The sequence below is a fragment of the Anolis sagrei genome, chromosome 4, assembly GCF_037176765.1.
Source record: "Anolis sagrei isolate rAnoSag1 chromosome 4, rAnoSag1.mat, whole genome shotgun sequence".
Classification (NCBI taxonomy): domain Eukaryota; kingdom Metazoa; phylum Chordata; class Lepidosauria; order Squamata; family Dactyloidae; genus Anolis; species Anolis sagrei.
Window position 1 is genome coordinate 37,816,832 of NC_090024.1, and position 18,127 is coordinate 37,834,958.

Here is an 18,127-nt window from a genome sequence, read left to right on the forward strand (position 1 = left end):
AGCACAAGGCTGCAGCTTCAGTTTGGTGACACATTTTTGAAAACTTGGACAGGTTCTTGAAAGCATGTGGTTAATCATCAGCTTGGTTCTTGTGAAATCTGAAAGGATACTTGTCTGAAATGACCTTGTAAATCATTCAAGTATTGTTTCCCTTCATCCAGGGGAAAGGGTATGGGGAGAAAGATATTAAAATCCTCAGGTTACTTATTATTCTCTGTGAAAAATCACAGAAGTGAACAACAAACATGGAGAAAGATGAATGTGGGAAATCGGTAAAAGAAATGAATGAAACTAGCAAGATACAGCTCAAAAGAACCATAGGATATTTGGAAGGTGTTAGCTTTGTAGTGGGGACGATTGTAGGGGCAGGGATTTTTGTCTCTCCTACTGGGGTGCTGAAATATTCAGTGCTCAATGTTGGAATTGCATTGATTATCTGGACTGCTTGTGGCATCATATCTTTGATGGGTGCCCTGTGTTATGCAGAGCTTGGCACAGCTCTACCATTTTCTGGAGGCGAATACAGCCACATCAAGAGAGCCCTTGGCTCTCCTTTGGCTTTCATCTTCTTGTGGGTAGCAATGTTCAACAAACCGGCCTCAAATGCTGCCCGGGCATTACTGTTTGCTGAGTACGCCATCCAGCCTTTCTATGGTGAGTGCCTGGCTCCAGAACTGCTCAAGAAATGCTTGGCACTGGCTGTTGTCTGGTTCCTTGGGATTATCAATGGGAGAAGCGTTAAGATGGCAGCTTGGGTACAAACAGTATTTACAATCCTGAAGATGTTGGCTCTGTCTATAATTGCAATCGGTGGGATCGTCCTGTTGATAAAAGGAAGAAAAGAAAACCTGGCAAGGTTTGAGAACGCCTTCAATGCAGATATTCCTGATGTTGCACAACTGGCCGAAGCATTTTTCCAAGGACTGTATGCATACGGGGGCTGGTGGTCTCTCAATTATTTGGCAGGTATCACTCTTACATTTTCTGTTAGTTAGCAACTATGCTGTCTATTATATCTTTAATTTTGGAATTTTCCCTCCCTGTGTATTGGAACAATTCCAATTTATTAACATATTCCTGCCATGGCTGTTATTACAGTCTTGAAGCAGGGCTTTGTGGGGCTTAGGAAACAAGTGAAGGGAAATGTATGAAAGTGGGTTTCTTAAGCAGTTTCTGAAGAATTAATTCATTGTGCATGAACACAATGCACCAGCTTCTTGGCCCCTGCAGAAAATGACATTTAATTTATCCGAACCCTATTGAAATAGCAAAGCCAACAAATGCAGAAGAGCTTCATGTTAGGGTAGTTTGGAATCGGTTTGGGTCACGTGAAAGTATCTCTGTAACTTTCCACTAGCTGTGAATTTGTATGTTTTGTAACATCTTGCATGGATATATACTTCTTTCTCCTTGTCGTTTTTCTCATCCTCTTTCTCCTTCTCCACCTTTTTCTTTTTTCAGCAGGATAATTCACTACAGGTTGAGTATCTCTTATCCAAAAAGCTTGAGACCAAAAGTGTTTTGGATTTTGTATAATTTTGGAATACATGCATAATTACATATCATGGATATGGGATCCGAGTCTAAAAATGAAAATCATTTATGTTTTTATATACACCTTATTCATATATAGACGGAATGTACCTATTTTAAATAATTTTATGCATGAAACAAAGTTTAAGTACATCAGAAAGCAAAGACACCACTAATTAAGCCACCAATATGGACACTTTTGGATTTCGGAGTATTTGGATTTCAAAATTTCAAATAAGTGGTGCTCAACCTGTACTGCTATTCTCGGAAATTATGATACAGAAAACAAATGCTTTCTACCATTTTATAAATGCATAAAATCTTCTTACTCTCGTTTTCCTCCCCGTCTAACGATTTTATTAAAGCTTTTCAAAATAAAAGGAGGAAGTTGTAAATAATGTTATTATTGTTATTTGATCCAGCTGTATTGTACAAGATATGATCCAGGGTACAAAGTTCTGGTTGACTTTTGATGGCTAGATGTACACATATTTTTAGCCAAGTTATTGAATCCAATGTATTCTTAAACAGCCCTTGTTTGTCTTGTGAAGTAGATGTATTTTGATGCCAAGATCAAGAAGCTGAGATAAGGAAAATTACATTCTTCTCATCTAGAACATTCCAAAGTGATGGTGAAAACCATTGGTGGAAAGAGTTCAGCAGTTCAAAGGAGTAGAAATGTTGTAAAAAGAATGCACAATTGTAGTCCTTCCCAATTCATTTGACTGCACTCCTCATAATCCCTCACTACTGTTTATCATGGGGAAGACATATGGGAATTGAACTCCAAGAATGCCTGGAGAATGCAATTACCCACCTTTGTGCTAAAGGAACTGAGATATGTCTTCCTACTTAGTTGCTCTTAATGATGATGTATGTGCCGCAGATGGTTTCAGGACTCCAGTTTATTGCTTCAGTACACACGATTTTTCAAGAAACATTGAGTACTGCCCCAGAACTATCCTATTATCTTTCATTTCAGGAAATACCTTACAAATTAATATCTGGAATTTTCCAATTACTAGAAAAAAAAAACACCACCCCTATTAGTTTCAGATCTGTGCATTAACACACAAAATTTGGTTTGAGGTTGTTTCATAAAATACTTGCATATTTTTGTCATATGTAACTGTCTGATACCCCATTTTAGTTTTATATTAATTTTTCTGTTGCTGTCATCATTGCTGATCACAATGCAGCCAGCCCAGGAAGTAGATGTAGGGATACAGAACATTTTTTCAAAAAGACATCTCCTTTAAATGATAATTTAATGCACTTTTAAAATACTATTCTTATATCCAGGACTTCTTTTGTGAAAAAATGTGAAGTATTGCTTTTGTAAAAATTGCAAAGTTTTTGAACACAACATTTTGTTTTGAGCAGAACATTCTAAAAAGTGAGGAATTGTTGCAAGAAAGCAGTCTAGTCAGTCAAAAACATCACTTCCTAACAACTGAACATTTCAACTACAGCTTTGCATGCTTTTATGATAAAACTCCCATTTTGGGGAGAAGGGTAATACAGAAGTTAAAGATATGAACTAATAAATAATGACAAAGGAAGCATGAATAGGAAAATCAAAGTGGACGCCTCATATGCCATTTAAATTCCATTTTGCAGACCCTATTGAACAATTTAAAAAAATTAATGAGAGGTAAATCACACTAGAAATAATAAATAAGATCTACTTGAGAGTATGAGGATTCTATGCAGGTTACCAGATTCATTTCATGGAAAACAACAGAAGGAATATAACAATGAGTCTGATAAATAGTCCTTATGTATATGACTTATATTATTTAGAAATACATATGTTGGAATGATGTCTACTTTATATATTCCAGAGGAAGTGAAAAACCCCAACAGAAACATTCCTTGGATTGTGATGACTGCAGTTCCTGCAGTAACCATATTTTATTTGCTGGTAAATATTTCGTACCTGACAGTTCTCACACCAAAGGAAATGGTTTCCTCAGGTAGGATTACTGTTTTATAATCTTGATTAAGTGAAAAAGAATGATAATACTTAGCATACAGATAATACAGACATTATGACACAAATTCAGGTAAATCAGGGTGTAAATGGAATTGTAACAGAAGTGCCATAATTTGCCTGTAGAGGACCTAGACGTTCTTAGAGAGACAAAGCAAGTGAAGTCCACAAGAGCTTAAGCCAAATAAAATATTTTAGACTATAGCAAAACTAAATTAATTACTTGTTGAAAGTAATGTATTCTAGTTGCAATTCCAGGGGCATAAGTTAATGTTATAGCTGCAATTGTTATTTTATTGCTAATTTTCCAAATGTAACTTTAAAGCATTGCTTTTATTTACATCGAAATACTGTTAGTATTGTGGTACAATGTGTATCTTCTAAGTATAAATTTAAATTAAATATGTATCTTCTAAGTATAAATTTAAATAAAAAGTGTTACAGTTATACTGCAAAAGAAGGAATGCTTTGCTATGCTACTATTGTAATATAAATTATACCTTGTTATTTCAGGAAGCAATTAATTTCCAGTAATGCATAATTTCTAGGGAATTACCTCCAAGAAGTAGTCTCTATGGTGCTATAAGATTCTGTTGCTCTATCTTTCATGCAGCTACTAAAAGTCACAGGATTATTCCCCTTTATAATATGGACATCCTATGTGAGATCTACTACTTTAGAATTCTGGACCTGAACCACATTTGTTCTTTTTCTCGCAAAAACACAGGTGCCTAGTTTTTAGACCAGGAACAGGCAAATGTTGACCCTCCATGTCTTAGAAATTGTGGAAGTTGAAGTCCAAAACACCTGGAGGGCCAAAGTTTTCCTATGTCTGCTTCAGACTCTTCTCTTTTTCCAGGCACTTTCCCCCTGATCTAGAAAGACTATCGAGACATTTCTATCCACATCTAGTTCAAAATAGATATAAGAAGGAATGTGCATTCCCTGTAATTCATTCATTCCTTCCCTCCCATAGTGGGATTTTTCTCAGAGATGCATGCTTCAGTAAATTAACCCCATGCTTATCCTCCAATGGCCAATCACAAAATACAGCACACTAAATGCAAAATATGGAGGTGAGGAAGAACACACATTATTACAGAAAAGCCTCTTTTAACACTTCAGGTAGCATTATGTCCTAAACATATTGTTTAGTTATTTTAATAATGTTACTATTTTCTTGCAGTTGCTGTAGCGGTTACGTGGGCTAACAGAGTAATCCCCTCAGTGGCTTGGATGATTCCTACAGCTGTGGCTATTTCAATATTTGGTGCCCTCAACAGCAGTGTGTTTACACTTGGACGGTTAAGCTACGCTGGGAGTCAATCTGGACATTTGCCCAGCATAATATCCATGCTTAACATCCAGTACTGCACTCCAGCACCTGCCATGATTTTCTCAACTATTATTGCATCCATTTTTATTATCCCATCAGATCTAATCACTTTAACCAACTATTTTAGTTTCTCCATTTGGCTCATGACTGGATTAACATGCACCAGCCTGATAGTCCTCCGATACCGAGAACCTGATCTTCACAGACCATACAAGGTGAGAACGAAGTAATGAAAATGAGTTACAAAGCTGTAAAACAGCAATGTGTTATGGATTTGTGGGGATACTGCAATCTCACATGTGCAAATAAACACCAGGGCCACTTTGTTCCCATACTTAAGCCAGTTTAGTTTCATTGGTTTCAATGGAACATTTGAAACGGTATTATGCTTAGTCAAAATATTGAGTCCATCTTGGAAATAATCTTTCAAGTGGTGCAGACAGAGTCCTTTTACTGATAGTAATAACCACAGATGTCACAAATCAAATCCAGTAACTTCTGCAGGCAAAGCATCTGCTCTGTCATCAAACCGTGACCCTTCTTCCAATTTATATTTTTCTAAATGTTTAAGCTGACATGGCTTGCATAAACCATCAGACCTCAAAATAAGAGGTGAGATTATGTAGAAAAAAATCCTATGAAATTATGGAGGGAGGAAATGTCTTCTTTACCCTCATCAATTAGGATATTTAGGCACTATGAACATCTAACAACGAAGGACTTGTAGATGGAGTTGTTGGTCCCATCCTTCGCACCTTGACTATGAAGAAGGTCAGAAGGGAGATTGTACCATTAATTTATTTAAATGTAGTTACATCTCTGTATGTTCCCCAAACTGCAACTTGAGCTGATGCTGTGCTTTCTTCAGACCTTCATATTTAGTACAGGATAGTTATGTTGGGCATGCATGAAGGACTGGTGCTGGGAACAAGCAGCAAAGGCTTTTGAAGGGAAATGAGGGGAAATTGTGAAGGAACACCATCTAGAATCAGGAAAATGCACTTGGCATACTCTTTGTAATCTATTCAAGTAGAATATTTACATTTGTATGCTTTTAATTATGGGCAGTCCCCAAGTTACGGACAAGATATGTTCTATAGGTTTTGCTCTTAAGTTGAATTTCTTTGCAAGTTGCAACAATCACATTTTAAAGTGTAATTCCATACATATACATATACATATTCCTGTGCTTTGGATAGCACAGGAAAGGGTTAACACCCCTGTGATGTTTGTTTTGCTGTCTGTGCCCCTGCTCAGAAGATTTATCCTCATTTTCTGTCTCTGTAATTAGATTGTGTAAAAATTAGCTTTTTGTGGAAACAAGGATTGGTGAGAAAACTTCAGTGGAGACACCTTTTCTCTATGATAACTCTTTCAGGAGTGAATATCCCTTCTGAGGGGTAGATTTCTCTCACTTTCTGTTGTCTCATCCCCATTCTTAACTATAGTCGTTTGTAACAAATGTTTGTAACTCAGGGACTGCCTGTATATTGATTTTAAGTTGGGAGCTCCTCTGGATCCCAATCTTGGAGGAAAAGCAGGATGATTAAATAATAATAATAATAATAATAATAATAATAATAATAATAATAATAATGGAAGATAACAGCTTCCATTATTATTTTGGCAGGCTTTGTTCCGATCTGTATGCATTCCTTCCAGTATTTTAGTGAAGTAGGCTTGTGGCTTTTTGGGGTTGTCACTCCAAGAACTGCCCAGCCAGCAAATGAAAAGAGAGAATCTTCCACTTGGATGCATTATGTAGATGTTGAAATCTATTGGTGCAAGTCAGAAATCCATTCACTCTCTATTTTCTTTCCTTCACCGAAAACCTTCACTTCTAGCTCATCATTTCAGTGACTGGATCCAAGAAAGATAAAAATAATGTGTTAATGCCTATCCACCCAATCATGCCTTCCTTATGCAGAGGATTCATGAGCTTTAAAAACAGCTGTCATAATTCTATGATTTCACTGAAAATTTGAAAGAATATGCATGTAAAGCTGGAGGTGGTTGTTTTTGAAAACTGATTATAAAGGTCTGTCCATGAAACATGACAAAATGACTAACAGAGACTAAACATAAGTACCTACAAGGAATAAAGAAAAAGTGTACAAGAGGTAGGCGTGGATCCTGAGTAGTGAGAAAACCTGTTGATATTATTCTTTACTAAGAGGCACAGTGGGGAAATCTTGGAGATAGGTAGTGCAGATAGCAACAACATGAAGTAAAACCTGCAGAATTGGGGGCTGACTGTAATAAATGTGTTTGTAAGTGATGCTAAGGGTCATATGCTGGCTGGGAGATTCTGGGATCTCTCTCTCTCTCTCTCTTTATATATATATATATATATGAAACTTTTATCAAATTTTGCTTCCATGTAAGTGGATATAAGAATTCAGCCCAAGCCTCACATTTTAAGAAACAATTCTATTACTCTTTATACAGTCTCTAGGGACTGCAAGTGATAATTAAGTACTCAGAATATCTGGAGGAAATGGTTTGTATCGTGTTGTTCAGGAGAGAGACTGCCTTGAGCTGTTTCAGTCCCTGTCACTGATATCCAAAAATAGATTTCTGAAAGCACAAGCAACATCTGTATCCATATATATACATATATGCTCAACGCCTATTTCTTAAAGTAACAGACTAGCTACAAGAAAATCCATTTATACATAAAGAACAGGGAGAGTTAAGAAGTGGGTATAGGCACCATAGAGCAATGCTTCACACTAAGTCACATTATGAGGAAATATGCTAAGGAAAACAACAAACATGTCTTTGCTGGGTTTATTGATCTTTCTGCAGCTTTCAATTACATTAACAGAAATAGATTATAGGGGAAGTAACGGAATTCTGATATTTATTTATTTATCGTGTCAGGAGCAACCAGACATTTGTATTACATTTTTAACAAAACAAACAAACAAACAAACAGACAAAACACAAAGTTTGCAAGCTTGGTAGTTGATTAAATGTCCTTTGACCAGTATCTGGCTGCTTGGAGTGCCTCTGGTGTTGCCGCAAGGAGGTCCTCCATTGTGCATGTAGCTGGGCTCAGGTTGCATTGCAGCAGGTGGTCAGTGGTTTGCTCTTCTCCACACTCGCATGTTGTGGATTCAACTTTGTAGCCCCATTTCTTAAGATTGGCTCTGCATCTCGTGGTGCCAGAGCGTAGTCTGTGCAGCGCCTTCCAAGTTGCCCAGTTTTCTGTGTGCCCAAGGGGGAGTCTCTCATTTGGTATCAGCCATTGATTGAGGTTCTGGGTTTGAGCCTGCCACTTTTGGACTCTCGCTTGCTGGGATGTTCCAGTGAGTGTCTCTGTAGATCTTAGAAAACTATTTCTTGATTTAAGTCGTTGACATGCTGGCTGATACCCAAACAAGGGATGAGCTGGAGATGTCACTGCCTTGGTCCTTTCACTATTGGTTGCTGCTTCCCGGCGGATGTCAGGTGGTGCAATACCGGCTAGACAGTGTAGTTTCTCCAGTGGTGTAGGGCGCAGACACCCCGTGATAATGCGGCATGTCTCATTAAGAGCCACATCCACTGTTTTAGCATGGTGAGATGTGTTCCACACTGGGCATGCATACTCAGCAGCAGAATAGCATAGCACAAGGGCAGATGTCTTCACTGAGTCTGGTTGTGATCCCCAGGTTGTGCCAGTCAGCTTTCGTATGATATTGTTTCTAGCACCCACCTTTTGCTTGATATTCAAACAAAATACCATAGAGACTCAAAGGGCTAATCTGACACACACACCCCAATTGTATGTGTAATTGTAGATAATTCATATTGTTTTTGCTCTTTGTGTGAACATGATGATGGACTTTGTTTGGTGTCTTTTGTTCCTTGTTTGCTCTAAGGGTACTCTTCTGTGTATTTTGTGCCTTTTTGTCAATCCTTGTATAGTAAAACTATTTGATTGATATATAAAAATATTTTTTGTTTCCATAAATGATTTTTTTTCATATAGTTGACTTTTGAATTCTCAAAATGTCTGTTATATATTTTGCAGGTTTTTTTACCAGTTGCCTTCGGGATGGTGGCAGTTTCACTGTTCTTAGTTTTAGCGCCTGTCGTCTGGTCTCCAAAGATGCAGTATGTATATGCATTCCTTTTCATGGTTGGCGGACTTCTCTTATATCTGCCTTTTGTACATTTTAAAATACATTTTGGATTTTTTGACAAAATTACCTGCTGCCTGCAGTTGCTGCTGGAGGTTTCACCTGCTGATAGCAAATCCAACTAATGGCAAAAGTGCATGTTTTGGAGAGTTAATTGGAAATGAACAGTATTTGGATCCAGCATAGTGTCAGTTTAATATGGCATTTCTGGCAGCTCCCTCCAGCTGCCCAAAAGTAGATCTCCTTTGAGTCATCTTCTGGATCCAAGATAAAGGTCTTTGTTCATTAATTGATTAGATCAATCAATCAATTTCCTAGTCATTCAGATGTGAATGTTATCTGTTATGGGCCTCTATGGTGGAAAAATTAGATAGCAAAATATATGTTCAGCTGCACTGATCTTTTCTCTCTGATTCTTTTTTTTTTTAACTTCCCTCCAGTTCTTTCCCTTTGTCTTCCCATCTTCTCTAAATTTAGACTGTAAGTTCCTTGGGGATAGGGGCTCTTATGCTGCTGTTATGTGAAAAGGCTACAGCTATACCAACAACTTTGCCTAAGTAAGTTAACTACATCACTCATAGTTTTGCTTATTAAATGTTATGCCCAACTGTGCTGATTTAGTACCATTTTTCATCTCCATTCATCTACTTTTCTCCAAATCAAAGGAATTCTTGGGAAATCTCCAGTTGTTTTACAACTTTAAGTGGGACTGCTGCTTGGAGACTTCTTGAAATAATATCTCATTATGAAATAAGGTGCACACACAGCACTGTTCTGTGCGTGTTTACTCAAAAATATCTCCCACTGGGGTCAAAAGGGTTTGTGCTCAGGTAAATATGCATAAAATTGCAGTCAGAATGATCTTGTGAAAGAGAAATATATACTCTGTTCTCAGATGGCCATTTTAAATAAACAGATCAGTGTTATTCTTAGTGCGTTCAATATACAGTTTAAATGTTCCACGTGCATGTGAATGACCTATTCGTAGAACTCTAAATGTGGAGTTTGTTTTTAAAGGGTTTCAAATCCATCTGAAATGAAATCCATAAATAGTCCATGTAGTTCAATCATAATATTGACAAACTAATGTTATATGTGTACATTAAAAAGAGCTGAGTTCCACCTGAGTTTCATACAACAACTTCTATCATGGGGTACTTGTAAGAACCATCATTGGAAGAAAAAAAACAATTAAAATGGTCATGCAAATCTATTGTAATGGGTTGAAAGGATGTCATATTGAAGATGGGGCCTGTTTGTTTTCCAATTCTTCAGAGACTTCATAGAACAATGCAATCAAATGACAGTAAGGCCCTTATATCTACAAGGCTTACATTCCCGGCAAGATTCCTGTTACCTGTAGATATTATTATTATTATTATTATTATTCCCCACTTTACTCCCAAAGGGGACTCATGATTGAACACAATTATTTTATCTGGTCTCTGCTCCTGGCATACCATAGAGCCAGCCTGGAAGATTTAGTCTGCAATTTGCTTTCACTGAAAATTATTACAATATTGCTAGGTCTGTAGCAAGATTTGTTCAGACAGGGTTTGCCTTTGACTTCTAATCCTGAAATTGTGTGACTTGTCCAAGATCACCCTTCCTAAATTGTAGATGTCATATTGCCATGGCTTTAAAATTGGACCATTGTTCTAGAATATGTAATCTTAAAGGGATCCATATATATGCATCAGGTATTCACAGAAAACAATTCAATGATAGGTGTGTGTGTTAAAAAGATGTGTGTGTATGCTTGTAAATTAACACTGGCTTGTTCTAGACTGAAAAGAGTTACCAAAGTACTGAAACTATTTTGAGATTATAGTTCAGTACCCTGGATGGCTCATTTACATCCCCCCCCCCAAAAAAAAAACAAAGAGGACTTGCAGCTCCCAACACAAAAACGACTATCTGCTTCTAGCAAACATCAATGGGAATACATCAACAATTGCGATAGTATTACACAGAGGATAGAAAGTACTTTTTAAAATAGACAAGTTACAACTGCATCCCTCAATTCCATTTTAGTTCATTATTATATTTAGATTTTATTATTATTATTATTATTATTAACTTTATTTGTACCCCGCGAGCATCTCCCGAAGGACTCGATGCGGCTTACACAGGCCGGAGCCACAACACACAATACAATAGAAAACATAACAAGTAATAACAAAGCAAATCAACATCAAAAAGCAAATCAAATCAAAAAATTAGCAAAACAGCAATAACAATACATCAAGACATATTAAAAACTGGTTCAGCCGGCGAGAGGGGTACAAGGTTAAAAGTGCTGAAATGGCAGGAGGGGCATAGGAATTAAAGTACGGTGTGCAGCAGTATTAATTGTGCTAAAGTGCTACTAGGACTTTAAACCTTTAAACTTTCACTTTGATTGGTAATAAGTAAAGGAATTATTTTAGTTGCTTTTTAAAAATCAAAATGCGAAGTGTGTTCTATACTAATGTCTATTTTACCATGGCACTTTTAAGAAGCATGATGTGATTCCAGAATTGTAATAACTTTTAGCTATGCTTTAATTTTGCAAATGTTACAAACAACTCATTATGGTCAGACCTCCATGTTCTCCAGGATGGGACACAGGACCACATGAACTCCTTTCCAGAACTCCTTTCCAGGAATCACAGGGTCATCCAGTGCACTCAGTGATCAATTTTTTTGTGGAAGTTGACCATAGATGAATGCTGGAGCAACTCAAGATCAAATCCACAAATAATTAAATCTACCCAAATAATGGGGAGGGACAACTATATTTGGAATGTGTTACTTCTGTACTGAGTCATTATGGAAATGCAGGATCCACTGCACACCTTCTGTGTCTCACATGTAGTTCACTAATAGGATGCTGGAAACCCAGGCTGACCTGAGGCCCTTTGCTGTCTGAGGCAGGAAGAACCATTGTTTCCCAACCCACCTCCAAGCCAAGGTACATAATACATTTGACCAAGTTATTTTGCACCCGAACAGACACAGACACACATGTTTCCTTCTATGATTTTTTTCGTGTCAGGAGCAACTTGAGAAACTGTAAGTCGCTTTGGGTGTGAGAGAGTTGGCTGTCCACAAGGATGTTGCCCAGGAGATGCCCAGATGTTTTACCATCCTGTGGGAGGCTTCCCTCATGTCCCCGCATGGGAAGCTGGAGCTGACAGAGGGAGCTCAACCCATTCTCCCCGGATTCAAAAAGCTGACCTGTCAGTCAGCAATCCTGCTGGCACAAGGGTTTCACCCATTGTGCCACCAGGGGCTCCTTCTATGAAAATAAAAGCACAATAAGTGATAACTTCCTATATTTTCATGTCACTCAAAATCTGATGCCCAAGCCAGCCATCTCTCTCTAATATAAGATCTAACCTTGCTTTCCTCTATATCAATTAAGATACAGGCAGTTTTAGTCCCCCTTTCAAGAGTCTAATCTATGGAATTTGCCTTTTTCACAATTCCTGCACAGATGAAATGCATCTACACTGTATAATTAATGCAATTTGACATTACTGTAACTGCTATGGCTCCATGAAATGGAATACTGGGATTTGCACTTTTTGACAGAGAAGGCTAAAGACCTTGCAGAACTACAACTCATATGATTCCATAGCATCAAGTTACACAACTGAAGTGAAGATGGTGCCAAGCTGCATTAATTCTAAAGTGTAGATATAGCCTTAGTCACCATTTTCCCTGGCTGCTCCACCATGACCCCAAGATCTATTTTCTGAGCAATCACCTGCAGTTGTGGATATAATCCCCATCATGTTTGAAACGATCTTCACTGAACTTCATTGGTCATTTTGCTGTCATTTTCTTATCCATTCATCAGTTGTGAAGAATGTTCTCAATGATTTTCTGATGGCCTCAATTTGAACCATTCCACTCCACGGTCCAGGTTATAAAGATGGCATCAATAAATATATTTTGCTAAATCCTCAGATATACGACTTTGCTCCCCTGCAATTTTAACTTGAACCAGCACTTTAAAAGAATCTATAGAAACTGATCTCCGTTCACATGAAGTGCATTGCTTTTCATTGTTTTTCCCCACACACTATTTCAGTTCAACGACTAATTGGATATTTGGCTGAGTTCAATAACACACAACTCAGAGCTAGAAATTCTTATTCAATCTAAGCAGAGAAATAATACACTTTTCTGGAACAAAACATTTGAACATGGAACATAGGTGATTCATTACAGTGGGATTTCTTTGGTGCATTATAAAAACGGAGCACATCTTTTTTTTGACCTAAACCAAGGAGGGCCAACGGTGGACTTTCAGATGTTTTTGGGATGCAACTCCCATCATAAAATATGAAGGCTTTTATATAGAAACCTTTCATAAAGAAAACCTTTGCTACATGGAAAATGTCTGCCTGTCAGTCTAGTGACCTTTTTAAACATGCTGCTTAAATTGCTTTTGCAATGAGATGCTTCCACCTTTCTTCTGCTTCAATCCACGAGACATTTTCAAGGGAATATATGATGAGAGGCAATATATGCAAGTCCCTCTTGTTTCAAGAAACCAACCCTTTTGATGTACATTTTAAATTACAGATCAAGCAACAACTCTGTCCATGTAAGGGACACCATATGCAATTATATTCTCTCTCTATATATCTCTCTCTTTCTCTCTGGGTGTGTTGCAACTGACAGTTGCAGGCAATTTTCTGGTCTGCCTTCTCAAAAATTCAGATCCCTGCTGATGAACCTTCTCCGGGGAATTGAAAATTGCATTTCCACAAATATATGCCTCTCCTTTGCTTTTGAGAGTTGAAAGCAAAGGGAAATATAGACTGTGGTTTGAAGTCAGGGTTAAAACAAACAATAAGCCTCTGTGCGCATGTGTCAACACAATTTTAATATGCTCATTAACTTCTATTCAGACTTTTCCAAGATTATGTGGGATTTGTTATGGATTACGAATAATAGCTGTCAATCTGCTTTCCCCTCAAGCTACTGGGAATTAAATGCTACACAACTCACAGTGAAACTGCTGGCTGAAGAATGGTCATGCTTAATAAGGAAAAGAGGAAAGAGCCCTGAAGGAAAGAAACTTGAGAGAGCTTTTCTATTTTGGAATGCATGACTTTTGCTTTCACACTGTGAGCCGCAAGAGGGGACACATTTCTGAAAGGTTGCACATTCCCATAAATAGAATTGAGTGCTCCTCCAGATGTTGGACTGCAGATCCCATAAGTTTTAGCCAGCATAGCCAATGGTGATGGGAATTACAATTCAATATCACCCAGAGGGATACATATCTCTCATTCTTGCTTTTAGGGAAGATGTAAATAGGCTTTTTCAGGTGCAGATGAGGAAATGTGATAAGGAAAGGCCAAGCTAATTCCTGAAGCTCATTCACTCTATGCAAGCATTACTACCACCCTATCTTAACATCCAGGGCTGTAGCCAAGGGGATGAAAGGGGTTAGGGGCTCACCCCCCCCAAATAAAAAGCCTGGTTTACTCATGAATTTTAACTGGTTAACCAAATCCCCGTGCTAAGTCTATGAAAAGCAAAAATTAAACAAGTCCCTCCAGACTGCAAGCACTATCTCAAGCAAATTTTGACAATTTATTCATGCTGTCATTACTTGCAGCAATAGCCGATATAGTGGAAGCAACCAAGTTAGCCCACCCAGAACTGGCAGGCAAAGCCTAAGGCACCGGGGGTGGGGGGGTGGGGGGTGGGGGGTGAAGGCCCTCATGAAGGAGACCAGACTTGGTGGGGGCAGTTGACAAGGGCAGAGCTGCAGGCTATTTAAGGCTGCTCTTCCCCTCTGATGTGCTCTTTGCTTCAGCATGAGCCAGGAGGCAGATTCCTCATGGAGAATTAGGCCTTTCCCTCCTTCCTCCCCATCCTCTTTTCCAGATAGTAGGTTTTCCATTGCTATGCCTATATATAGGTTGTTTTCAACTCCTAAATGTTTGAAAACATATATAAGAAGCACAATGGGGCAAGAAAGACTGACTAGACTTAATCAGTGGAGCCTGATTTCTGTCAAAGTGTATTGACACAGTTTTCGCGTGTTTCTAACAGACATTGTGGTATTCTTTTGTAACTATAAGTTACCAATTAACAGTCATTGTCAGTTATTTTAAACTTGAAACTTTGTAACTAAAATAAAAAAATCATATTATAGAATGAACCACACAATTTAAATTGTTTTGTGTTGTGGAAGTACTTTTCATGATTTGATAACCCCCCCCCCCATTTTTTTTCCTGGCTATGGCCCTGTTAACATCCCACAACCAGGCCTGTAGCAAGGGGGTGGTTTTAGGGGTTCAACCCCCCCCCCCGAAATCCCCATGCTAAGTCTATGAGATGCAAAAAATCAAGAGTCCCTCCAGAACTGCAAGCACTATCTCAGGCAAATATTGACAATTTATTCACACTGTCATTACTTGCAGCAATAGCTGATGTAGTGAAGCAGCCAAGTTGGGGGGGGGGTGTTGAATGCTCTCATTAAGGAGGCCAGACTTGGTGGAGGTGGATGACAGGGGCGAAGCTGCAGGCTATTGAATTCTGCTCTGCCCCCTGCTGTGCTCTTTGCTTCAGCGTGAGCTAGGAGGCAGGTTTCAACCCCCCACAAAATTTTCAAAAACCTCCCCTGAAAATTTCAACCCCTCCCGAACTTTTTTTCTGGCTACGGCCCTGCCCACAACATTACCAAATCCCCAGAGTACAAGAAGCTCCTTACCTGTCAAATGACGAAGAAGCCTCTGAAGGGAAGCTAGTTCAGCAGTGGAACCGTGAGAGCTGTTCAGCAGTGGAACTCTCTGTCCCGGAGTGTGGTGGAGGCTCCTTCTTTGGAAGCTTTTAAACAGAGGCTGGATGGCCATCTGTCAGGGGTGCTTTGAATGCAATTTTCCTGCTTCTTGGCAGGGGGGTGGACTGGATGACCCATGAGGTCTCTTCCAACTCTATGATTCTATAATTCTATGATTCTATGATCCTTACATAGCATCTGTTGTCCTGGACACATGCTTTTAAAAAAACAAAACAAAAAACCAAGAAACCTTCTTTGGTGTTGGACTTGCCCCAAATAGGTCACTGGAAAATTCTGTCCTGTGTGAAAAAAGGGAAGGACCAACTATTGTTTATGTTTGTTTGTGCACCTGCATAGGATCTTTAAAATACAGTTTTGTACCCAAGTTTTTTTTCCTCTTCACATGCCTTTTTTGTGGCATATCTTTTGGATTGTAATCATCAAGGTGTTGCATTATTGAACTCCATAAGTCACATTGGAACCCCTTTTACACAGAGCCATAATGCTTTGAATATGAAAGAATAAATAGTAATACTTAAATGGAGGCAAAAAGAAAGCTCGGGAAGACTATTTTCAGGTCCCATTTTGCGAATCATTTCATTTTTGCAATTCTTTTATCTTTTATCATAATCCTTTCACCTGATATCCACATGTACTCAGTGCCCAAACCTGTCCCTAAAGGCCTTTTTAGAGAAGAATATGTACCTCTAAGTGGCTATTTCATATCAGAACGAGTTTTAGGTTTTTTCTTCCCAAATTGAACCTTAATTGTAGCATTATAAAAGAGCACTGAATTGTGTGTCTTTTCACATGAATGCCCTAGAAAACTATTTCCCATCTTTGTGAATCACGGAACATTTAAGAACAAGGTAAGTGGAAAATTCTATCTTTCCTTCATGACAAAGAGTGTGTGGGAGTAGCATATGCGACAATGGTACTCTTCAAAATAACTAGATCATTACTTGCATGGCAGTGGTCCTATCTTTTGTAGAAGGAAGTCCACGGAGAAGGCAATAACAATTTATGCTCATTTGTTACAAATATTTCTGCTCAATCTTTATGATTTAAGAAAAAAGATTTAAGGATGAGAATTTCATTGGGAGGCAACAGGATATTGTTTCCTTGGCATACTATTCATCATTCTAATGGATATACCATGCTATTGATCATACATTTCAAATGGTTTTTAAATGTCTGCTTTCTCGGAGAATTGAATTATGTCCCTTTATCTGACAGTGAATCTTTCATAAATGTTTTCCTAGAATACTTAACAACAACAACAACAACACAAGAATGCTCAACCAACAGGCATACCAGATTTAATAACCAATAAGGTCTAGAGATTGTTTTATAGCAACAGTAATAAACACAACACATTTCTAGTGGCACTTTGCTCTTTGACAAGATACATGCTAATCTGAGTCAAAATAATCTTAACTGCAGGATGGAAAAGAAGTTCACTTGGTTTAAAATTCATGACAAAAGTTATCAGTTTGTCATTTCTCAGCAATTGTTGCAAAACAAAAGCATGCCTTGACATGGAAATGTTTTTAATCTGCTTTAAAGTAAGATTTGGTTTCAAACCTGCCATTATGTAACCTTTACTTTGTATGTTTTTAATGATATATATTTTGGGTTGTTGTAGGGGTTTTTGGGCTATATGGCCATGGTCTAGAGGCATTCTCTCCTGACGTTTTGCCTGCATCTATGGCAAGCATCCTCAGAGGTAGTGACCTCACTACCTCTGAGGATGCTTGCCATAGATACAGGCGAAACGTCAGAAGAGAATGCCTCTAGACCATGGCCATATAGCCCAAAAAACCCTACAACAACCCAGTGATTCCGGCCATGAAAGCCTTCCACGATATATATTTTGTGAAATTCTGTATTTTTGGAAGCCTCCTTGAGTCCCAACCTAGACAAAAGTTGGGATATAAACTGAGGAATGTGTGGATAAAGTCACATATTTTCAAGACTTGTGGAGCATTTGGGATATTTAAATTTGCATAGATTCATGTGAATGATTGCAATCCTTTGACTGGAAAAATATGCACACATTGCTGGGGAGTGCAAGAAATAGTACCATCTCTCACAAGAAGAGTAACTAATATTCATAAGCAGAAAATGAACAACAACCAGTCCCACACCACTATGCCACACACACACATACACACAAACAGATAAATAAAGTAGGTTTAATTTTTCTTGTAAGTAGATTTGTTTACAAATATTAAAGCTGAGAAGTGACTAAGATCCTTATCACATTGCAGTGTTACACTACTATTTTTCCCATTTCAACTATCATGACAACATTCTGTGGAATTCTGGGGTTTGTAGTTTAATGTAGC

The 18,127-nt window shown here is 38.2% G+C and overlaps 1 protein-coding gene across 1 annotated transcript; it reads left to right on the forward strand.

Moving 5' to 3' along the window:
- The first annotated feature begins 245 nt into the window (after nt 1–245).
- Nucleotides 246–9,114, forward strand: SLC7A13 (solute carrier family 7 member 13). The gene is made up of 4 exons (XM_060771692.2): nt 246–966; nt 3,378–3,509; nt 4,713–5,077; nt 8,881–9,114. The coding sequence occupies exons 1-4, from the start codon at nt 246–248 to the stop codon at nt 9,112–9,114; spliced, it is 1,452 nt and encodes a 483-aa protein (XP_060627675.2).
- The last annotated feature ends 9,013 nt before the right edge of the window (nt 9,115–18,127 follow it).

What these genes read in the sequence shown, in the direction of transcription:
- SLC7A13 (XM_060771692.2), top strand. Translation starts at nt 246, where the DNA reads ATGGAGAAAGATGAATGTGGGAAATCGGTAAAAGAAATGAATGAAACT. An exon ending in AAAGGAAATGGTTTCCTCAG is followed by an intron (nt 3,510 to 4,712) that starts GTAGGATTACTG and finishes ATTTTCTTGCAG; the next exon opens with TTGCTGTAGCGGTTACGTGG. An exon ending in ATCTTCACAGACCATACAAG is followed by an intron (nt 5,078 to 8,880) that starts GTGAGAACGAAG and finishes TATATTTTGCAG; the next exon opens with GTTTTTTTACCAGTTGCCTT.